The sequence below is a fragment of the Poromitra crassiceps genome (genome assembly GCF_964638095.1).
Source record: "Poromitra crassiceps genome assembly, chromosome: 1".
NCBI lineage: Eukaryota > Metazoa > Chordata > Actinopteri > Beryciformes > Melamphaidae > Poromitra > Poromitra crassiceps.
Window position 1 is genome coordinate 34,829,582 of NC_139623.1, and position 24,887 is coordinate 34,854,468.

Sequence of the window (24,887 nt, forward strand, 5' to 3'; positions counted from 1 at the left end):
TTATCCTGCCGATAATCTTAATAATATCCTGTAGTGCGTGGTGCGCCACATTTACAAATCTTGTAGTGTGTGCATGTTTGAGATTCTAGGGAAGATAATCTGGGAAGATTCTCCTGTAGTGCGTGTCACAGCCAGATTTCAAAATCGGCTAGGATTGTCAGAATCCTGTAGTCTGAGCCCAGCTTTAATCAAGCAGGGCTGGGTCAGGGAGAGAGGGTCCGTGTGTGATGTCACCTTATCAACTGGGCAGCTGTTAATGTCGAGCCCTGTGTCAAACTGGTTGGTGTAGCTAGCGTGAAATACCTCCAAATAGGTGATCCTTTGGCTTGCTCAATGCTGTTAGCTGCTGCTGCCTAGCCTACATCAGCTTGTTTGGAAACAGCCAGGCAGGCGTGCTGAGCACGTTGCTAGCGTATGACGTCACACGCTGCACACACATAGAATTAGAGTGAATAGAATGGCCTCTATAGATCGGTCTATGGATCGGGCCATTTGCCACCGATTCCCGATCTAGAATTTTGTGCTATATCGGGGCCGATACCCGATACCAGTATCGGTTCGGCGCATCCCTAGGTGCAATGGTACTCATCACTAGGCTTGGGCCATACCCATCGTGATGTAGTCCCGGGGATGGGGGGATTGTATTTTTATGTTTCGTTTTTCTTTTTATATAATTATTGTTTCAGGTATACATTACATATTATGAATACTAGTATGAATAAATAAAGGACTGAGAGGTTGATCTGCTGTTCACTTCCTTTGTTTCTTCTTCTACTCCCTTTGCAGCAACAAAGTCCTTCATGTCCTTCCCAGCTTCCGTGCTGAAGTGCATTTTCTTGTCAAAATAAAAGCCCTGTGATGCTGCCACTAAAATAACAGCAGTTCAAAGTTTTATTTGTCACATGGCAAGGTACAATTTACAATAAACAAAGCAGTGAAATGAGGGTCAGACTCTGCAGCAGGGCAGACTGTGCAAATACAAATTTTGATATTCGATTTAGTGAAAAATATTGCATGTGGTGGGAAATATCGTGATATCGGATATAGGCCCAACCTTAACCTTAAACACATGCGGTTGACAAAAGTATGCTAGGAAATAAGCAAAGATGTCAGAAGAGAGTTTGGGCCATTTGGATGAAAGAAGTAAGATGGTGTGGTCAACCGTTCCTTTAAATGCTTCTAATCTACATAGATTGAAATGGTTCTCTATAGCTGATTGGTTGGATTGAAAGGCTCTATATAGCTGATTGGTTGGAGCACTAATGCTTCTGCCGAGCTAAGAGCTTATGGGTTCGATTCCCACTGGGGCCGCCCATGCTACAGATGTATGCACTCATGTTACTGCAAAGTGCCTCGGCTAACGCATCGACCAAATGACACATTATGCTGCGTGGATACGAAAAGTCACCCAAAGGAAATAGCTCTGAGAAACGTGACGTCGTATAATTTTTCACTCCAGTCCCCCCCCCCCCCCCCCCCCCCCCCCGAGAGTCTCCTGCTTCTAGTTGATGTGTCAGTGCAGCTGCAGTGAAGTGGTCGCTCCTGCTCACCCTGTCAGACAGGTAGTGTGGTGCTGTTGTTGTGCTCCGGTGAGTAATGATGACGTGCAGGAGAGCTGAGTCAGTCAGTTTGATATAAATATACTGCTGCTATCACATCACTACACTGACTCCCATAATGGTGAATGCGTTACGTAGCCCAGTAGTGAGTGACCTCATTCTATACAAGGGAAGTGTCAAATGAAAATAATTGTAAAATCTAGTTAAATTACCCCTTAAAGCAAAAAGTGCTTAAAATTAATGGTTTTGTTAGGTTATCAAAATTTTTACTACTGTAACCTGCACTAGACTATAATTGCAACCCCATTTCGCACAATAAAATATGCAAGAGCGTTTGATTTTGTTTGTGAAGAACCTGTGCATGCCTGAGAACAATTCTTTGCGTGACAAATTGTTATTGCCAACTGCCACCTTTTTTACTGAGTGGATTGATTGATTGATTATAGGTTCAATCAAAACCACAATTCGTAAACCATGACAGCCTTGAAACATATTCATTTCCATATCAGACTGAGCACCTGTTTCCACATGCGGGGACATTTTCTTGTGTGAGCAGGTTCCAAAGACTGGTGACTGTTGATGTATAATGTGATACGACACATCTGAAAAAGAGGGATCGTTTCCAAGCTTGGGTTCTCACATTTTCTGCCTTTGTTTCAGGACTGTACAAGAAATCTGGCAAGTTAGTATTTCTTGGCCTGGACAATGCTGGCAAGACAACCCTACTGCACATGCTCAAAGATGACAGATTGGGACAGCATGTGCCAACTTTACATCCGAGTGAGTCGGTGCTACACTTAAGCACTCACACACACACACACACGAATAACATACGGCCTACACTATAACCTACACATAAAAATATTAATGTAGGCTATTTAATAGGAGGAGGCTGTGTTGAAATGCAACTTGAGCCTATTTTAATACAACTCAAAATTGTGCTGGCCTGGTGTCCGGCAGATTTTAATTTGTCGGACTTTGATTAATTTTACCGGACAATTACCAGACAACGGAAACTCAGCTGCACATGCTGAACATTGTTGCCACCATTTTGGATTTTTTATTTTAGTTTAGTTTAGTTTTTTAACCTTTTTCAAATCTTCCTATCATTAACCACAGGTGAGACTGACACAAAATTTGTCAAGTAAATTAATTTGGTGTGGCTTTACTTGGCTAAAGTACCGGTTTAAAAACAATGAATCCTCTTGGAATTCAACAGGTTGGTCAGAAACATAATTTTAATTATGCCTACCAAGCGACATACTGTATGCTGAGATTATAATTAGAAAATATGGCCAGTTGAACTTCTATTGTGGTGTGATAATAAAGACTCCAGTACCCACAATGCCTTGCAGGGCAATAGGAGCACTTTGCCACTACTTCATGGGGGCTTGAACTAAGGCCTCAGTTCTGACTATACAATCACTCATCACTGCACACTGTTCACTTGTGAGCTGCTTGACTTTTCACATGAGTTTTGAGCTTTAACCATAACTGTTTTTCTTTTCTCCACCAGCCTCGGAAGAGCTGACTATTGCTGGCATGACCTTCACCACCTTCGATCTTGGAGGCCATGCACAAGGTGTGTGTTTGTTGTTGTTGTTGTTGTTGATGATAATGTGTATGTGCTCAGGATGCTGTGATACCACTTGGTCACTGCTGATATGATCCGTTTCATGTAACTGAATACAAATGATTGAGATAACTTTGCATTCACTAGAGGAAATGTGCGGGGAGAAGTCAATCTTGAAGCAGCACAGAAGGGGAATTTCCCCCTATGAACATTTGCTTACTGTCACAGCACCGCCAGCCCCAGGCATCGTTATTATTCATATTGTCAGGAACTCGTTCGTCTAGGGCTTCCAGCGGCCGCAGCTGCTATGATCATAGGATTAAGAAATAGGAAAATGGTTGCCTCAGCTTAGTGAGTTTGAATGGGGCTTACCTGTTGATGTACCACTGCTAGCATCTCGCTCCTCTGGCAGATCACCAGCCCTCCCCTCGATGTCCGCTTGCCAATACATTTAGGGACACATGAAACTTGAAGTTGACACACTCCATTATGAAAAGGGGAAATACACAATCCATCTCTCCATCTTACGGCTTATAAGAACAGCATTGGCCATGTGGTTCGCTACGCTACTCTACGAGAATCACCAGAGAGTGTCTTCACCCAGAAAACCCGTAAGCTCCACCCAAACTTGATTGAACTCAAACTGAAACTAATATGAGAATACACAAGGGTCCTCCATTATGAACTTATTTGTAGTGGCATGCGGCGCCTTGCATATTGCGCAACATATTGTGGGCACAGTATTATAGGGAAAGCTTACAGTACGATAATCGTGGTTGCTCCATATCACGGAAAAACTGTATATTGTTACATCCGTAGGGTAAGATAAGGAGAGGGTTAGTTAGTTTTGTTGTACAGTATGTGTTACAGCAGCACAATGCAAAACTTACGTGTGTGTGTGTGTGTGTGTGTGTGTGTGTGTGTGTGTGTGTGTGTGTGTGTGTGTGTGTGTGTTCCCCCAGCCCGCAGAGTGTGGAAAAACTACCTCCCCGCCATCAACGGCATCGTCTTCCTTGTGGACTGTGCGGATCACCCCAGATTGGCCGAATCAAAAACAGAACTCGATGTGAGTACCTGCCTGACCACTATCACACCACAGATACGGTGCAGAACTCCCCTAACATTCAAATAACTAATTATGGGTCTAATTGGTGTTAACCACATCATGAAAGTTGAGATTATGGTAGTTAAAGTGTAACTAACCCCCAAAACACCTTTTTCAGCTTTTAACCAATATGGCTTTTGGGGTGGTGTGTGAAGAATTCTGGCCAAAATTTCCTTGAGGCCAAACTGTTACATAATACAAAATGCATCATTTTCACCAGGAAAAGTGTCTTCTAATGGGTTGAAACCTTCTTTTTTTGGGGGCCCTCTAAAATGGCCGATTTGGTTCCATCCTACGTCATGGCCAACTCATGTGAAAAATGTTTTTTTTCTTCATGTGATTATTATTACTGTAGTTCACGCCAGAAGAGTTGCAACATCTCCATTCACTCCAATGGACCCATTTTTAGCGCAAGCCCTTTAACAACGCAAGGCATCATGGGTAATTGCTACTTACTGTGCTAATGTTAGCGGATAGTTAGTTATGTTACATGGCAGTAAAACGCCACTGAATGACCAAATTGATATCACTTTTAACCATTTTGAGTAAGACTGTTTCCATATGGATCACCAGCGTTAGTTGTGTATAACGTGGCTATATTTATAACGTTCTCTATCTGATACACTGAAAATACTGCCTGTCATACAAAAAATAGAAAGAGGGGTTGGGAGGCGGGCCATAGCGTCTCCGTCGATTATTTGATTTGACAGTTTTGGGCACTGGCGTCGGCGTTGGCCAATCCTGGCGTGTTCCGCCCCCCAAATCGAGTGTGTTCTGGCTCAAAGCGAGTGGGCTCTGGGACAACCAGCCTCTCTGAGGCACGCGCCAGTTACGCTACCTTTTAGAAGCATTGCAGTAAATAAAAACAATATTCCTGGAATGCGAGTTTAACGAACCAGTTACATGTCCTCTGCATTCTACATCAAATGAAGACATTACTCTTTGTTTTATTTTGTTTGTTACATACTTATTGGCCAAGTTATTATTATTATTATTATTATTATTATTATTATTATTATTATTATTATTATTATTATTATTATTATTATTATTATAGAATAGAATAGGAATTCTGCCAGGGTACAAGGGACTATAGGCAGCCATCTTACCAGTAGAATACCGTTTAGCCAGAAATCTGGGGGGGTAAGTCCCCCTTGAAGTTGGTGTCACGGAAAAAGTACAATAGACTAACTTTCAAACAGTTCTCTATTGTCTTAAGTTACTTTAAAGTGGCATCCAAACAGCCTTTAAAGAACAATATCAGCACGATTGTTTTTTTGTTTTTTGTTTTTTACATTTTCCACTCCTTCTAGGGGTGTCGCGGTACCTGTATTCGTCCCGTGAAGTCACGGTTTTGGCATCACGGTTCGGTGCGTGAAGCGACACGACGAATACGTCGAATCCAGAAGGTGGTGGTAAAGCACCTAAATGCTGTTTGAACGCCATAAACGCCACAGAAGGAGACGCACCAAAACAACACATGAGCCATAGAAATCAGCGTTCACTGAATGAAATGTTTTGTGGAGAGGAAACATTACCGGGGGTCGCTCCAGCGTGTTTACAAGCCGTAGCTTCCATGCTACTTCACAAAACTATAACAACATTCAAGCGGCCAGCTGCTCCCCCTTTACCGTCGTCAAAAAAGCGAGTGCAGAGCAGTATCCTAATGACTTTTATGACTCAGGCGATGAGCTGTTTTGCAAATTCTGTCAACATCAAGCCAATGAGGTAAGCTTGCTAATGTAAGTAACATTACGTAGCCGCAACGCGCAACTATAAAGGACTTTCCTTTAGTCCTTTATAGTTGTGCGTCGTGGCTAAACGTTGCATAACACTGACAAAGCTGTTAACTTGTAAACAAGCAACTTACATTGCGTGAGATGACAAGCAAAATAGATGCTGTGAGGAAGAGGGGATGAGTAGCAGAATTCAGAAAAATTCAAAGGGAAAAAAACTTGGGATTTGTTGCTTTTTTCTCCGTTGTACCGTATTCGTACCGAACCGTGACCCCGAAACCGAAGTACGTACCGAACCGTGACACCCCTAATTCCTTCAATGTTAATTGTGACCGTTTTTACATGTATGCACCAGGATTAAAGATAGTTTTTAATTTGTTTTGCCATAGCACTGAGGCTCATTGGTTGGTAAAGGCCAACCTTTGCACATTCACGCCTGTTCTCTGGACTTTGTGGTAAGTCATTCTGGGAAATGTAGGAAATATCTGACTCAAGTTGAAGTAGACAAGGCAGGTTGAAGGAGAGTGACAACCTCTGGCTTTATGGTTTTTGTCCCAAAAGTAACTCTTCCTCTGTCCTCTCAGGCACTAATGACAGACGAGACCATTGGAAACGTGCCTATCCTGGTCCTGGGCAACAAGATCGACAGACCAGAAGCCATCAGCGAGGAGAAGCTAAGGGAGATATTTGGATTGTATGGACAGACAACAGGCAAGGTGAGGGGAAACAGTGCTCATCTCTCTCCCAGTCCAGCAGTTTTCCTTGTAGTGATGGTTTACCGGGGTAGAACATTTCCAATTTTTAGTGTCCGACTGTACCTCAAAGCTTTCGCAAATGGCTTAAGAGAGAGTGATGCGTGCCAATAAATAAACAGTTGTCAATTCATGATACTTTCTCATCTCTTAAAGAGCGTGGTGCAGGTAAAAAATAATACTATTAATTTACAGTTAGGACTCAAGATTCTTATGGAAATACCCCCCCAAAAAACAAATTAAAACATGCCCCCAGGGCAGAAATATGGAGAAAAAGGTGGCACTAAAAAAAGTAATCTGGGCAGATAACACCTGGGACTTCACCCGGGCTACTGTACTTACTGTAATAATAATAACATATAGTCAATGTGTACAGCAGAAAACTTCCAAAAACACCAGACCTTAGATAATTATTGTATTTGTATGCTAATTTACCTTCAACAATGATCATTTTGACCCTCTGGTACGATAATTCAACACTGCCCAGAATGCATTTCGGCACTGAAGGAGCAGAGAAAAATCAGCTCTGCCATTTTTCCCCCCAAGGCAACTTTCTGTATAGTTTGGGCTCTATCTATGCTTAATATGGCACTTCATTAAGTTTTGATACTTTCAGTAGTCAAACATAACTATTACTAAAACTAGTTGACCCTAGGGCATTCGTCGACTAGTAAAACCACTAGTCGACAGCGACACTGTGCTTAGTAGTCGACTAGTCGTCATTCTTGGTTTTCCCTCTTTCCACAGTGTAGTGTTAATAATGCAGTACATCAGATATGCCACTGGGGGGCGCTGTGGGTACCTTGCGACCCTTCCAATCGACGAAGAAGAACGAGTGCAACAACCATTTGCTAAATAACAAACCTCACATCACTTTCTTTTCGTTTTTATTTTAGAATACTAGTGCGGCCAGTTGTTTGTACGTTGTCAGGAAAGTCACTTTTGATGGATACTAGGAAGCATCCTCCTGGACTGTAATGGTAAATGGCAAAATGGTAAATGGCCTGCATTTATATAGCGCTTTTATCCAAAGCGCTTTACAATCAGTAGGTAGTCTACATTCACCCATTCATACACCGATGGCGGCAGGCTGCCACGCAGGGTGCCTACACACCATCGGGAGCAAGGAGGGTTAAGTGTCTTGCCCAAGGACACAACGACAGCAGCTGGGAGGGAGCGGGGATCGAACCGCCAACCCTTGCGTCATTGGCCGACCCGCTCTACCTCCTGAGCTAAAGCCGCCTCTCTGTAATGTGGACAGCAGCCCAGGCTAGGTTGCTAACTAACGTTAAACGCTACTTTAGGAAACCCTTTCCTCGCGCCCCAAAGCAGGACTACACAGCCAGCAGGATAGCAGCATGGCAGACCTTCAAGTGTAAGTGGAGTTCGTTTTAACCATGCTTTATTAAATGACTAGCTGTCATTACTTAAGTAACGTTACCCATTTGTTTGTGAATAAGGCAACGTTATTGTTAGCTGGGTTTCACACTTTTAATTTGAAGGCCGAAAAGGGAAATGGTGTGATAGTACATTGAATTGACACTGGTCTGTCAATTCTATCATTTCACACGTACCATTTCCTTTTTTCGTCTTCAAATTAAAAGTGGAAAAACAATGAAACGTTAGCGTGTGAAGCCTCTGCCTATCTGGATTATAAAAGTATAATGTTAGAGAAAACCGCTATCAGCCATGCCGTTTCATACTAATTTATTGCCGAATGCTTTGGGAATCAAGCTTGGTCAGAAAAGGTCTAATACATTAGTTATGCCTGCATCTCAATAGCCCAGCTGCCTGGTTGTATTTGAGACCTTTTGACGTGAGTTGAGCGTTTTTATTGGGGGGAGAAAAAAACTCTGACTAGTCGACTATCTTTAGGGACGACTAGTAACATTCACTAGTCGTGAATGCCCTAGTTGACCCCCAATATGCAATTGGGGTTTCAAAATACGCCTATTTGGAAATATCGTTTTGGAGAACCAGAGACAGCCGACCGACCAGCTCATCTAATCCGGCTCTAGACTGGTCTCAGGCGGATAAGACGGACGGCGTACGGAGGTAATGATCCGAGGGAACGTTTATTAAAAACGTCACAGGTGTTATTGCTCGATTTGTGGTTTTCATGTGCGCATGCCAGCTGTTTTACAAAAACAAGTCTAGATGCAGCTATATGTGGGGGGGAAATAAAATAATCCTAATTGCTACAGAAAAGTCCCACATATTAATGCAAAGTGGTCTCTAACCTGCACCATGCTCTTTAACTTGAATACTTACTGTATTATACAATGTTGTTAAGAATAGCTAAATAAATAAATACATAAATAATGCTACATGAGAAATAGAAAGCTTCAATATATGTGACAGGTGCTGGCGTTTCGACCCACAACAAGGCAGAGGTCATTTTTCTGATTTTTACAGATTCTGAAATGGCAGACTGGAAGCTTTCAAATGATGTGTCACACATTGTAATCTGAAAGAAATTGAAGGAGATATGCTTATTTGATTGTTCACACTCTGGGAAGGAGAAGCTGAGAAATCACCTCTCAAAGTTTGAGAAGTTTTTCACACCTGGGGCAGCCAGGCAAGGGGGAGTGAACAATAGCTGCTCATTTACATTAACCACTCCCCATTCACTACAGCTGATCACTGTCACTCTGACACACTGGGACACAGGCCACAAGTAAGACAATGATAGAATGTAATAGCCTACTGTTTAGGTGATGGGTTTCATACACTTTCTGTAATAAAACATCTGAAAGCAAAAATCTTATCAAATGGGGTACGTGCGGTCTAATTTTGAGGTATCCATTCTTTTATCACTTCTCATCTGGATTATTGTAATTATTATTACAGGTGTGCCTATTATGTTCTTTTGGGCTCCTTGTGCAGAGAAAATTCCCTGAGGGGCAATAAAGGTTTCATTCATATAATAATAATAATAATAATAGGATATAATATGAATAAAGATTTGATAAGAGACAGGAGCTGCTGAACAAAAATAAAACACACACACACACACACACACCGTGGCTAGCAGGCCTCGCTAGCACGCTAAAGTTTTCCTTTGTTGTCAACAAGAGATGTGTGTGATGGGGTATGCTAGCAGTAAATACAGAGGTGGGTACTTTACCCACCGTGTTTCCCCTCATTGATTGTTACAGTTGATCTGAAAATAGGCGAGTAATCTATGGTTTATTTATGTCCTGCCAAAGAACTTATTGATAAGAAGTGCTGGAGAGGGACAATCGCACACAAGAGACCCGCCATTTTGGAGACACCCATGACGATGACACCACGCAAAAGGAGCCGATTTTTGGGCCAAAATGGCGGCAGCGCTGACATAACACTCGCTTCTTTCTTTGTTACTCTTCGACTACTCCACATGTCAAAACGTGCTAAAACATTTATATTATACAGTCTATGGCACATGTATCTATATATCATAAGTATATGTTCGCACAGTCCTAAAACAGAAACAAAACGTAACTTTAGGGCTCATGATTAAATACAAACTCACCAAGGAGGGAAGTGGTCCACACTGCTGCAGCCATCTAGGCTAAGTAAGTCCCATAATGTTGTGTGTTGTGCTGTGTTCTGCGCCCGGACCGCACTCGCAGATAACGTTTAAAGAATCTTCTTTAATCCAACAATCAGTGTACACGCACCCGGTGTTAGTGTTTCACGGGAAGCAACATTAACGTTACAACTGGCATTCCCTGTGAATTCTCCACTGTGCAGGAATGTAAACACAAGGGCTGATTGGCGGATACCCAAACAAAGGCCGGCCGACACCACCCGAGCAGCCAATCAACACTGCTATGCAAATCCTTTTGCTTCCGCATTCTCCGCAGCAGAAAACTACTCTACTTTTATTTAACAAGATTAACGCATTTAATGATCCCAAAACGTCTTCATTTTATATGGAATGGATAGTTCAAATAATATATTTTGTACTATTGTAAAAAATGCAAAAAGAAAATTCAAGAAATAACTTTGAACCTCTGTAGTGGAGAACTGATAGCCACGAGTTGCGGAACCAGGCGACAGCAGCCGTCACATATATCGGTATCGGCAGATATTGCTTTTGGTGATCGGCCCCAAAAATCCTGTTCAGACCACCTCTCGTTGTAAGTCTTGTACAAACCAGATAAGATGAAACTCATGATTCCTGTCGGGGCTTAAAATTCGGCGCGGGATTGCGAGATTCGCGCATCTTTTTGGAAATTCCCACATATTTTCAATTTATTAAGGGGGAGTAATCACAGCCCCCGGGCCAGACACGGCCCTTAAAACGATTTCATACGGCCCGCCACTTGATATAAAGTTATAGTGAAATCAGGCCCACACCTCCACTTGTTGTAAAACACAGAGCACGCTCCCGAGGTGCTGCCTTCATGCAGACGAGCCGCACTTCACACCAGGGTTGCCAGATAAATTTCCATAGATGTGCAGTTCCTTGGGTGATTTTGTGTGCATTTTGGCGGGTTTTGAACTCTTTGTGCTGGAAACCGTCAGCAGTATCTTGCAACACGGCTTCACACTCTAGGCCAGCGGGATCATCACTGCATGTAAAATCCACCTCTAACCCTAACCCGAGTGAAAAACCAAGTGGAAAGAAAAACATTTGCACGCTAGAAAAGGTTGTCTTTTGTTGAGAAGTGAACATGTCGCTGTCAAAAGGCAAAAGAAAGGTTTATGACGAGCACAGACAGTTCCAGGAGAAGTGGGAGAGTGATTATTTTTTCGTCGAGTTGAAAGGGAATTTGCCTCATTTGCAAAGAGAAAATCGCCGTACTAAAATAATATAACCTGAAGAGAATAAGCAGGGATGCAAACTAGTCACCTTTAGGTAACAGTGAGTCACCTTTTTCATCCCAAAATATGGCACTTGAATGAAAGATTTTGTGTCTGCCCTGGTATCAGTCACATTTTTAACTATCCATGACTTTGCATCCCTGAATAAGAGTGAGTCTAATTACGGTACTATGTCTTTTGTCATTGTGTTTTATCTGGATACTAAGCAGCCCCATAGGCTTTCGGTTGTATTAAAGCATTTATTTTTTGTATTGAGTGATACACTTTACTAAAACACTCATATCATATTATAATATCCCAGGTGTGCATAAACTACAGGTTAAGTAAAGTAAAAAAAAAAATGTGAAATTATTATTGGTTATCGGACAGGAGAAGCAGATATTTACCGGTTATCTTATCAGCTGAAAAAATCCCCCCAAAGTCTATAAATCCCCCCTATCTGAAGAACATAAGGGGGGAATTCCCCGCCAGTTTGCAAAGTGAATTTTAAGCCCTGCCTGTGGAGATGAAAATAGAAACTTCAACTGCATTGTCTTTATTTAAAGACTGCACAACAACCCAAAGGTGGATTATGACATGATGGGTCCGCAACCCAAAATATTCTGGAAACCGATCTCGAAATCACCGGGCTTAGTTACATTGTCAAAGTGGGCTCAAGTCCCTGGTTGGATAATATACTGTTAGCTGGTTGGCTTGTTGCTTAAAACACAGTAAATGTTATTTAAAAAAAAAGTACACCCACATAAAAAAGAAAGAAAAAAAAAAACTGTGCTTACAGTAGTTACAGTATTTTCTGTCTCCCTTCTTAACATGTTTGCCAAGTGAAAGAAACTGATTACCCTCCCCCGTCATCCTCTCCCACCCCCCAGGGCAACATTGCCATGAAGGAGCTGAACACAAGACCACTGGAGGTGTTCATGTGCAGCGTGTTGAAGAGGCAGGGCTATGGAGAGGGCTTCCGCTGGCTCTCCCAGTACATCGACTAGCACAGCCACGCCCAGCACCACCGCCGCCACCACCACCATCAGCGGGGCGCTCGACCTGACCACCAGGGCGCCCGCCGCTGCCACCAGTACCACCATACTCAGCCCCATGTTTGGTTAAATAAGTCTGCCTCCACCGTCAGAGAAACCAGTACAACTTGATCCCAATAGACTTTTATTGGTCGAACATTTTGATACCACACTTACGAGCATACATACTTACATAAATACATACATACTTACATACGCTCATTTCTATCTCTCTCTTTCTTTTTCTAAGAGAGTAACATAGCATCGGTTCCACAGCAGAGGTGTTCAAATTCAGATGGATGAATCCTTTCTATATCCTTTCCTGCCTTCTCCCCCTCCCATTTTGCCATCTGTTGAGTGTGATGATAAATGCATTATAACTGTACATGACTCTATTGGTATAATGACTCCCGAGTCCCAAACCCTGCCCCCCCCACCAACGCTTTGCAAGCGATGAGAGAGCGATTATAGTTATACTTGTTGCAAAAATACAATTTTTTTTTACCAGTAGACATTCAGCATAGTATTTAATCACCATGTTTTGGTTTTGTCTTTTCTCACTTTCATTTTCTTTTTTACATGGGTTCAATAGACAAGACAAGTATGCCCAGGTATACAGCCTTCACTCTAACAACATGTGTCTGTGTGGCTGTACCCATATATTCAAACTAGAAATAGCCTGTGCTTTGCACGCCCATTTCTAGCTTCTCGCGCTTTGCACGCTCATTTTTACCGCTGCCTCCAGTTGGGCAATTGTGCGCCGTGCGCCCCGTGGAATCCTCCACCTTATTATAGTAGTGAGATGGAGCAGTGCATTTATCTCAGTGTATCAGAAATAAGATCCATTTTCTTTTGTCACAGGTGATTTGGAAGTTAGGACAGTCTCATTCAGGGACAGGACTTTTCTATCTTGTGGGCACAGTAGCACTGAATGGATTTAACAAGTCTTGTCGGCTCCGTTTTTTTAGAGAAGCTTTGGGTGGAGGGAGACCACACACAACGGACTGATTTTTAATACAAAGTAGTATTGGCTATAACCGTCTCTCACCCATGTGAGGTTTGATCATGTAATTGCATAGATGGCACAATGATCAGTTGATGAAAAGAAAACTATTTAACTGTGAATTAAACTATTGAAAAAATACAATAATGAGGAGGGGGGGGGGGCTTGATAACATGCAGTAAGAGAGGGAGGAGAAACAAAAACAAAAGTTGCTTGGCAGGATTGTAACATCTAGTTGTCAACGTTAGAAGCCCGTCTTACAGATGCAGCGCAGACCTTTAGTGACCAAGTGTAGATAATAGGGGACACACTTCCACAGGGGGAACAGATAGATAGGCCTAAGACACCTATAAGAAAGGGACCATATATGAAATGTACATTAACATCGTACATGGATTTTGTTTTGTTTTTATAAGCAGTGTCCCTTGATCTATATGTGCATTACCAGAAACTATTATGCATGCGTTGTTATTTTGATTTTTAATCACCATTATTCCAGAGTATACACGAGGGAAGAAGATGCCAAAATTTTCAATGTTAAGGAATTTGAGAGCTGATCGTCACGTTTTTTGTTTTCTTTTAAAGGAAACTATGGAATTTCGCATAATACACACTTTTCTGTTCCTGTCCCTTTGTGTCTCTTTTATTCCCTCATGACTACGTGATGAGCTGCTCCCACAGGGGAGGGACTTGCTGTTTGCATCATAAAAAAAATTGTAATAAATGTTTGCAATGAGTAACAGGCTTAACACTGGTCCACAATGAAGACTGTTTTTTGTCATTTTCTTTAGTTACCTTTAACGACATAAATGGAATGTTAACCATAGCAGCATAAAGAGTAGAAGCCGAATGACCCTTGTTTGTGTGCTGTGATTGGCTAGGTTCTAGCTAACCCTGATTGGTTGTTTTTTGTCAGACCTACAACCAAAATTATAATGGAATAGTATTGCCTACTGCAGCTTTAAATAACTGTTCTCTCTCAATCTGACCAGATGTCCTTTAGTAGTTTGTGTATGTAGCTAATGTACATAGACGTATGCATATAATAAAGTAAAGAGTGTACAGGTTATGGAAAACAGTCAATTTGTAAGCAGTAAAATGTCATAAAAAGCAAATTCGCTGCACAGTCTCAGCCTCTAGAGGGCGCACATAGCATGGAAAATGCTACTTTTAGACTTTATAGGAGTGCTGTGTACAATATATCTTAATACTTGAGTCTGATACAGATGACTCATACTTGGTATAAATGATAACTCCTAGATTTCTCAGTGGAGCTTGGCTTTCCCTGACTTCGACTTCACGGTAAATTCCAGATCAATTCCTGGAGTTGGAATTGGAATGGGAACATCACCCAGCGTTCAAGTAAACATAATTGGGATTGAATTGTAATGGCCAGAGAATTAAATTCCATTAATTTGTCTTGATTTGCAATATTGAAAGTATGGAATTTGATTTTAGTATTTTCCAGGTTTGAAAAAGTATGGGCAAATATGTTTCCAGACTATTGTCAATTGTGACTACTTACCGTAGTTTTTCTAAATAATAAAATTCTGAATTTAGAAGAAATTGATAATACAAGTGAGTGTTTTATCATTGCATGAGAATGTACCATAGGGTGAGTAGAGGTATTATGGGACACTTAAGCTATAGAGGCTATATTTTCATGCCTGATGAGTGAAAAAAAAATCTGAGCCCAACCTGTGAAACTACACAATCAAAATCGCATGCCCTCATTGGTGTGACATCACATATGTGGGCGGGGCAAGCTTCAAACAGGAGGTTGACCCTGCAGTGCATGAGGTGAGGAAAATGACATGCTTTAGCTAGTTTTCATCATAAGGTCATACAATTCTCATAGCTAATATATTGCACAAACTTTTGATGGAACATATGATGCATGTTTGCAACCAAAAAAAAAAAACTTTTATTTTTGGAATTAGGTTTTCATTTTGTCCCATAATACCAAACTGTATTATGGGACCATTTACCACTCTAAACAGTGTGTCTCCCATTTTTGTCATGACTTCACGAGCCAGGTCATGACACAAGGGATAGTAACATCTTGTCCTGTGTATTAATTAATAATTGTATTCAGCCTAAAAATATTGTGCCATGCCAGCAGAGGAAGTAGCTCACCCAGTTAAACATATGGATGTGGTGCAGAAGGTTGTTCGTTCAATCCCTGCATCAGACTCTGGCTTCAGAAATGTTCACATGATAACAGTAAGACAATTTATCTTTATCATCAGTAGTTTGAACACTGATATCAATAACTGATTAAGCATAACATGGACAGCCCCCCTGGCTCTAGCTCAGTCAGCTGCTTGGTGTGTAGTTATTCAATGGTTCAAATCCCACCTGTCTCATGCTTTATGCTTTCGAATCAGATGCCAAAGACCAAACTGAGAAATATAGACTGTCTAGATGTGTTTTAAAAGAAAAGGCAGCAGTATATTCACCTCATCACCACATTATCATTCATCACAAAATAATTTCAATGTCGGTAAAAGTTCAGCTGTCTATGGTTTCCTCTCCATAACGCCAGCCTTTCGTCTGGGTGTCCACTTTTAAAATGATCTAACTGAATGAAGCTCGGACCCACAACCTCAAAACTGTCATGCAGCTGTCAAACTCTGTGAGCCACGAGTCTCACAAGGTCAGGTAATTTCTATCAGAGCCTTTCAGTCTTCACTTGAGAAGTTCTTCAAAGTCCAAGCTTTCATTGAGGCTCAAACCCAAAACCTCCAAACTGTGGTGTGGCCATAGCCGCCGACAGACAGTTTGAGAAGAAGCAGGAGTAGGAGGAAGATCTGAGGCAGTGCACATATCACTTAAGTTGCGGCCTAGTTTAAAAACCACAAGAGGGGGCTCTTCTTATAAGTGTTAAATGTACTTATCAGAATTCAATATATGCCAATGCTTCATAAGAACTCCTTTAAATTGTTCAGCATACTTGGTGTAGTTAGTGCTGAAAACAATTACATTGGATTTATTTTCTGGACTAGGCTTTAGATAGTCTCTCATCCAATATTTGTCTTTAGTGCAGATGTGTTTCACGCGACATAATTGACTGTATGGCAAGCTCTTTTTCAAAGGTAGGTGGTTGTCAGCTGTCAATAATGTATTGCGGTCTGTCGGCTTAGTGTACAGATCCCTATACAGCTTGTTACCTTCCTTTATGATCAATAGATAGATAATAGATTTAATGTTTTTTTAATTCAAAATGTCTCATGTATTTTAAAAACTCAGAATTCAGAATGCTGAAATCTGAATTCTCGTGTGTGTTTTATACAGTATGTGCTCTCTCTCTCTCTCTCTCGTCCTCTCACTCTTACTTCTCTTCTCTACTACTCCCACTTCTCTTCTCTCACTCTTCTTTCTCCTCTCTACTAGGGACCACATTGGAAATAAGCTCCAGGACTTCAAAGCCCTGGGACTTTCATGTGTTTTTTTTATCCCTGTACGCCAATTCTTTGCATTTTACCTCTACATGAAATGTTTATGTGCTTGTACTAAATAAAATCAAATCAAATCAAATCTAGATCAAGAACATTTATTTTATTCTCATCAAACCGCATAGTGAACTTTAGGTGAGAAGACAACTCATTTAGCAGGATGTGAAATTCATTCAGTTGTTCAGCCGTGCCTCCCCAAATGACCAGTACATCATGAATGGAGCGTTTCCACAAGAAGACATTTAAAAAAAGGGGATGAACCCTGAGGCCCGCTGCTTCTTCAAACTCTCCTACATACAAGTTGGCTAAATTAGGAGCCATGGGAGAACCCATGTAGGCTACCTTTAATTTGTAGGGAAAAAATCATCTTCAAATCTAAAGTAATTATGTGAAAGTACCAGCTCAGCCAGATTCACAATACACTTATTAGAAGACTTTATGTTAGGATCTGTGCTCTTGCCTAAGGTGTGTTCAAGTGTGTCTAATCCCCCAATGTGTGGAACATTAGAATATAAACTTTCCAGGTCAAAACTGACCAACATCACATGTTCTGCTACATGATCAATAGCTTAAATTAAAGAAACCATGTGACTTGTGTCTTTGATGTAAGAAGTAATGTTTCCACTGCTGCTTTAATTTGAGAATCAACAAATTTGGGTATATTACACATAACAGAGTCAATAGGTCACTATAGGTCGACTTGTGGATTCCCACTAATTAACATACTTCTTCAATATTAATCTGCAAAATGTAATTAAATGGAGTAGAATTGAAGGAAAATTCCACCCTCAGATACTCTTACGTTGCCAAATTTGGCTACTGCTTGCTCCATTTTATTTCCCTCCCTACTTTTGTCTTCACTGTCCATCCTGATGTTTTGTCCATCTGTGTTTTTATTATCCGTCTGTTTTTTTTTCCTTCTATTTTGTTGTTTTTATGCTGCCATTTTTGGCCAGGTGTTGCTCGAAAAAGAGTTATTTGATCTCAAGCTTTTATCTGGTTAAATAAAGGTAAAAAAGAAAAATGTCAATCTGTGATGTTCAATTCAATTATTTTATGCTGTTTTTGTGGTACCCACTTTTCCCCCTCAGCCTGCCTCATCTACTAAACTTCACTTAGTGATTTCCTACATTTCCCAGAATGCCCTACATCAGTGATACTCAACTTGGGGCCTGCGGGCCACATGCGGCCCGCGGGCGTGTGGCCCGCGATGGAATTGCAAAAAAGTTACAGCGCAACCTGAACGCAACATGCAAGATACCCGCTGAATAAGTGTCCAAATGTTCATGTCATTCTGGCCAATACTCTACTTGTTATAGCATTTCAGTCTGGAATATGGAATGTCTTTCAATAATCTATAATTTAGCTGCTAAATTGTCAAATACTGCCGTCTGCTCGCTTCCCAGGCACTTATGTACTTATCCTAACTAACTTAACCTAACTAACTAATGTGCACAACATTGTCAGACTAAACTCCGGCTGACACCCCAAAAACCTACAATCCGCTACAGAAAAATGTATATTGTTTGTTTATTAAATGGCCCCTGGCCTCCTATCATTTCACGAAAGTGGCACCCGGGCAAAGCAAGTTGAGTATCCCTGCCCTACATCCTCCAGAGAAGTTTTTTGGTGTTGCTCTTTGATTTGATTGATGTTTGATTCTGAGGGAGTGAGACCATTTAAGGTAGTTGAAAATGCTTCTCCTATTAAACTCCATTGTAACTGAGCTGGAAATATCTCACCGTGATGTCATGTTTGGTCAGTTATCCCCAAGAATATAAACACAATCAACCAATGAAATGGATAGAGAAATGCAAGGTACATCAGAGTCGAGTACATTTCCTGTCCGGTTGCAAGCCTCATTTCAGTTCCTGCTATATGCCCATTAAATAGCATAGTGCAGGTATAGTGCCTCTTGCTCTATACAAAAACAGATCCAAGGGTACAAACACCCAATTGAAATCATGCATCTAGGAGTCTGCAAAAGTCTCCTGCAGGTCCACAGAAAAACTAGAATGTATGCAGAGCTAAGTTAGGTCTCTTCCCAAGAGCTGAACGAGTCATGCAGAAGCCTCATTCAGCTGGTCATGATGCTGTGTTTTGAGCCTATCTGACCTCATTCAGCTGGTCATGATGCTGTGTTTTGAGCCTATGGTGTGGTGGGGACATGTCCCCAATGTAAATTACACCTATGGCGACACAATTTGGAGGTTTTGGGTTTGAGCCTCAGTGAAAGCTTGGACTTTGAAGAACTTCTGAAGTGAAGACTGAAAAGCTCTGACAGAAATGATGACGTGGTGAGACTAAGTGGCTCACAGCACCATCTTGGCATGTAAAATCAGCCTTGTGTCAACATTAAATTGAATTTTGTAAATCTGAACCCATGATTTCAAAGTGCCATTTGTTATTTAATAAATTAAATTGAGAATGAATGTTTACATGTTTTAGCCTACATGTTTCTGCTTTGATTCATTCATAGATTGAATAAATAAACAAACACACATACTATGTGCGCACAGGACTCTGTGCGCCCAGGGACTACAGATGCAAATTAGCTCTTAGCTATCTCTGGTGCAATATGTTTATTGTGTACTGTCCCCGCTCAAATAAACAAAGAAAACAAGTATAGTTTTACTGGATGCTGTTTTTACCATAGACAGGTTTCACTAGTCTCCTTAGGGGCCAACATGGTGGAGGCATAGCTCTACTCTATACATTCTTTGTTAGAGCCTAAATCCACATTTTTCTTCTCAACCGCTTCCTTGTTTTGCTCGGGAGTGCAAAAACGAACTTGTGATTTTTTTTTACATTTGTTGGCTGTGCAACCCAGCACACAAGAGCTTTTAGTCATGTTTAATTAAAGGAAAATGACACTGGTGTATGGAGGACAATTGAAATGCAGGATAACATACGATACAAATGTGATGCCCGTGGCGGGGTTACTAGGCGAGTACTCTTTATTAAAAACCGAAAGCCACCTAGGTTTAAAACAAGAGCCTAGGACTCTTTTAAAATAGCACTAAAATTTGGATGGGATAAGGGTGACAGGGTACAGGGGTAAAAGTCACAATCAATCGACCCAAACAAATATTAAAAACAGGTTCATTCCATCGGGTGGAGAGTAGTTAAAACCAGTGGTGTAGGCTATATAAAAAAAAAGTGGACAAGAAACGGTGCCAAGGAGTAACAATGTTTAATGTCTAAAATATTAAAATACAAAAACAGTGACCATCTAAATCTAAAGAAATAAAAGACAGGGAGTTAAAATGCAGCAGCTAAAATGTCCTCTTTAAAATGCAGCAGCTAAAATGGCCAGGCTAAAACTCTGGGCCAAGCCCACAAAGTGCACGTGCTGGATCACTGGGGGGGATCCTGTGTCCACCGTCCAGGGGCCTCCTTCCCTCCTCAGGTCGACCCTGCAGGCGGAAACTGGAGGAGAGTCAACTGTATTTTGTTACAACACCCTTATTACGCGGCAATACCACAGACACAGGAAACACCAGGATTGTCGGAGACTTACGCGGAAGGGAGAGATTTGACTCTCCCTCTGCTGGCCGCTAGCGAGCAGTGCTTCAAGGCTGGGTCTGGTCCAGGTCTGCCCCACTGTTTCTCGTCAGTTGCTCTGGGTCACTGGGGGGGATCCTGCATCCGCCGTCCAGGGGCCTCCTCTCCTCTTCAGGTCGAACCTATAGGCGGGAACTGGAGGGGAGTCAACTGTCCCTTGGGGTCATCTCGCCATTCCGAAGTGTCGGCATTCCGATCATTGACTTCTATGCTTTTGGAGAGGCGGCCCTTTTTATCTCCAAAAAATGTTTCGCCGAGAGGTTAGGTTTAGGGTTAGGTTCTGGGGGAGGTTAGGCTTAGGCGTGGGGGGTGGGAGATGTTAGGTTTAGGGTTAGGGTCTGGGGGAGGTTAGGTTTAGACGTGGGGACTGGGAGAGGTTAGCTCCAGCCGGTCCCCCGGGTTAGGGTTAGGGTTCTTTCGCAATGGCGAGACAGATCTCAATTTTGTCGGAATGCCGGTATTTCGGAGTGCCGACATTTCGGAATGCCGAGGTGTCCCCACCCCTATTACTCCGCAATACCACAGGTACAAGAAACACCGGAATTGTCGGAGACTTACACGGAAGGGAGAGATTTGCTGGCCGCTAGCGAGCAGTGTCTCAAGGCTGGGTCTGGTCCAGGTCTGCCCCACTGCTTCTCGTCTGTTCCTCTGGCCAAGTTGAAAACAATTGCTGCTGCTGCTTGGTTCTGCTGGTCTGGTGTGCTCCACTGTCAGTCACTGTCCTCAGTGTGTTCCTGTATCAACAGTTTATATACCCCAACCAACAGGTTAAGTCCATCCTCTGGAGCCAGCCAATTGGTTGGCTCAGCTCTCTTTTTTCTGATAGGCCACCTGCACTGTCCATCTCTCTTGTCACAGGTGTGCTTCACTCAGCACAGATTGGTGGTAATTGACGCCAAATGAGCAACAGGTGTGTTACCAGCCATGGTCAAGCTTGAGACAATTAACAAAAACCAAGTCTAGACAATAAGAGCATGCATAAATTCAAAAGGAAACAACAACCCAAAAATAATTAAACACAGCAAACAAAACTTACACATGCTTGTAAGTAAAGCACTGCAAAGGAAATAAAGAAATACAAAACACTGTCTCACTGCCCGGCTCACACAAACAAACATGTGATTTTCAAATAATATTCCCTCATTTTGAAAAGTAGAAAAAAAGGAACGCTGCTTGGCTTAAAAATGTGTGATCAAAGTGGAGAGGTGCTCATTCGGAGGTGGGGTTCTTGTCCATGAAATATAGAAAGTAGCTGGGCAGTGGGCCCTACTACAAAAACCAAAGGCACTCAGTCTCCAAGTTAAAAAGCCTTTAAGAATGGACTATTTCTTCAAGCGATGCTCGTTGCCGTGGTCTCAACATGCCTGGTGAATACATAACATTAATAAGATTACCAATCCAGAGAGAGACATTTTGAAAGATGATCAAAAAGCATCCATATTCACAGGAGATGTAGCTTACCCTCAAGGCAGTCTTGACAAGAAGTTATTTGAGGTTCCTGATCCTGTCCTCTTGTTCTTTCTGGAGGTGATCCTTCTCTTGTAGGATCTGGGAAAGAACCTTGCATTGGTCTGTGTGACGGAGGAAATGTACAGTGGGATGTGGAGAATCTAGAGGTTACTGGGTACTGTGGGTAGGAAAGGACGCTGTAATGGGGCAAAAATTATTGCAGAGAAAGGAGTGGGGAAAAGCATGGCTGAGAAAATAATGAGATAAGTATTTTAAACTTGCCTCGTTAAGCCGTCGTTTGAGGTCCTCCATTTCATTGCGATACCTTTTCAGCCCCGTCAGACGCATCCGTGACATGGTCATTTTCTTCGCATTACTGGCAAACTGACAGATTAAATAACAAACATTTCTTAAGAGAATACATTCAGTCAAACATCAGCAGATTCTATTTTGGTCGCCATTTCATGCTCTGTCCAGTGGTTCAAATGCCACTTTAGAAGTTTAGTAGTTTATTATAACTACTTTCTGGGGAGAGTGATTTGGATTTTGGGAGTTACCTACCCTACTCCAGTGTTTATCAACAAGTCTCAAACATGGGGCCAGAAAACAACCAATATTCAATATTTTTTTTTTATTAGTATAAGCAGGGCCGATTTTACCAACGGGCTTACCGGGGCTGAAGCCCCGGGGCCCGGGACATCAAGGGGGGGGGGGGGGGTGGTTATTTTTTTTTACTGACGCCATTCAATTTTTTTTGCAGAGTAATAACATCCACTGTGAGAGGGCTCCCGAATTTATCGTGCTTAGGGCCCCCAGATGTACAGGGATGCCCCTGTGTGTGTGTGTGTGTGTGTGTGTGTGTGTGTGTGTGTGTGTGTTGTGATTGGTAAATTGTAGGGGTGTCACAATATATCGTCCCACGAAATTTCGCAATAGTAAAACGTCACGATATGTATCGTTGAGATGAAATCTCATATCGCAATTTTTTTTTTTTTTTTCAAAAATAGACAAAGAAACGTCTTTGTTTGTTGAAGTTCAATGTGTGGAAAGTAGTTCAGTTGAACAAGTCTCTGAAGAGACACATGAGAAGTTATACAGGAGAGAAACCATTCAATTGAGTTTCTGGCAAAACTGTTTACTTGACAGGAAAAACTGAAGATGCATAAAAAATAGACTAAGAAAAGTCTTGTTGTTTGAGTTTGAGGAGAAAAACTGAAGATGCATAATGAGAATTTATACTGCTGAGAAACCTTTTAGTTCAAAGTAAATCTAAGTGACGGTGTAACTCATTCTATTTCAAGATAAGCCTTATCTCCAATCTCATGTTTTTTCTAGTTGTTATTGTAATAACAATTTCCCACAACAGCATGTTTTGTATTTGTGCATTTCAAATAAAATACTACTTTTCCAGTCATATATTGTCATTATTCAAGTTTAAAAAAATATTGTTAAAATCGTATCGTATCGTTATCGTGAACCCAGTATCGTGATACGTATCGTATCGTGAACTGAGTGTATCGTGACACCCCTAGTAAATTGTGATTGGTAAATCACAAGTTCAGACACGTTGATTGACAGGTCTGACATTTAGGTTACCAATCACACGACGGGAGGCGCCCAGGCTGAAGCCTATTGTCCAATGACTGAGTTCATTAACCTGCTCTCAAACTGCTGCCCGCTTGCTGGAGGTGCCTGGTCCTGGAGTGAGAGAAAAAGAAAGCCTGATACCGGCGCCAGTATGTTTCCAGAAAAGAAAACTGCAAGCGGCAGTCAAAAAAGGAAAAAAAGGGCAGAGAAAGCTAAACCTACAGTTTGTGTTTGTAAGTTAGAATGCTGACAGGAGAGCAGGTGGTGACATGAAAGTTAGTGAGAAAAGGAGAAGATACTGAATAATGACATCACAACAGTATAATCCTAATGTTGATTTAAAATGAGATATTCCTTTAAATACGGCTAAAGGTTAAAAAAAAACTCAAATTTTTGAGGGGGGGGCCCTGCAGAGATGAATAGCCCCAGGGCCCATGAAGTGTAAAATCGGCCCCGAGTATAAGCAATCAAGAATCAAATGTCAATAGTGAGTTAACATAAGGGTCCAGGACAGAAATCTAGACTAGAGAATCCACCAACCTGAACAGTGCCGAGCGTTTCCTCCAACGCCACAGGATTGATAGTGCAGATGACCGTTTTGGCATTCCCACCGAAGGAATTCTGCAGGATGCGGGTTAGCTTACAGTCTCTGTAGTTTATGCAACCCCTGAATAAAGAAAATTTCACTTTCAGATTTCAATGGTTTGAATTTACAGTCATTCCAAAAGTTTAAATATTCTCGTTCTTAGAAAGTCCAACCACACTGAACCTGTGTCCGGAATATATCTATATAGTAAGAAACAATGCATTTGTGCCTTTTGAAATTCAGTCAATCAATAACATTAAGATGTGCCAGTTCTTCACCCACCTCACTACTGCATTGCTCTCATCAGACAGCTTCTTGATCACTTGGGCGAGTGTGAACAGGCTACGATTGATATTGCAACCTTCCTTGAAACGTGCACCTGTGATATTAAAACAGGTAGATTACTTGGACGTACAGTGTAATTCAGTTACTTCACAAGCAAGATCATACCTAAGCATTTGATGCTGCTTCTAACAATCATGCTAACTAAAATAGCTTACCTTCTGTTTGACTGGCTCTCTCTGAACCAGCCAGATCGACTAAATTCTAGTGGAAAACAGATAGGAAAATGATCGGTGAGGCAAGCAAATAATAATCATAAATATATATAAATGCGCGCACAAGAAAGAAAGAAAAGCAAGCACACACAAGAAAGACACAAGGAACAGAAAGACTTACCAAATGGGACACAAC

At 41.6% G+C, this 24,887-nt stretch overlaps 1 protein-coding gene across 1 annotated transcript in view; it reads left to right on the forward strand.

The window, feature by feature from the left end:
* The window catches only part of sar1b (secretion associated, Ras related GTPase 1B), a 28,730-nt gene extending 14,327 nt beyond the window's left edge, over positions 1-14,403 (forward strand). The window contains exons 3-7 of the mRNA XM_083638777.1: positions 2,220-2,339; positions 3,076-3,141; positions 4,095-4,198; positions 6,558-6,689; positions 12,407-14,403. Of these exons, the coding sequence (XP_083494903.1) occupies positions 2,220-2,339; positions 3,076-3,141; positions 4,095-4,198; positions 6,558-6,689; positions 12,407-12,523 (539 nt within the window). The 3' untranslated portion in view covers positions 12,524-14,403. The remainder of the gene's footprint in view (positions 1-2,219; positions 2,340-3,075; positions 3,142-4,094; positions 4,199-6,557; positions 6,690-12,406) is intronic.
* Positions 14,404-24,887: the final 10,484 nt, after the last annotated feature.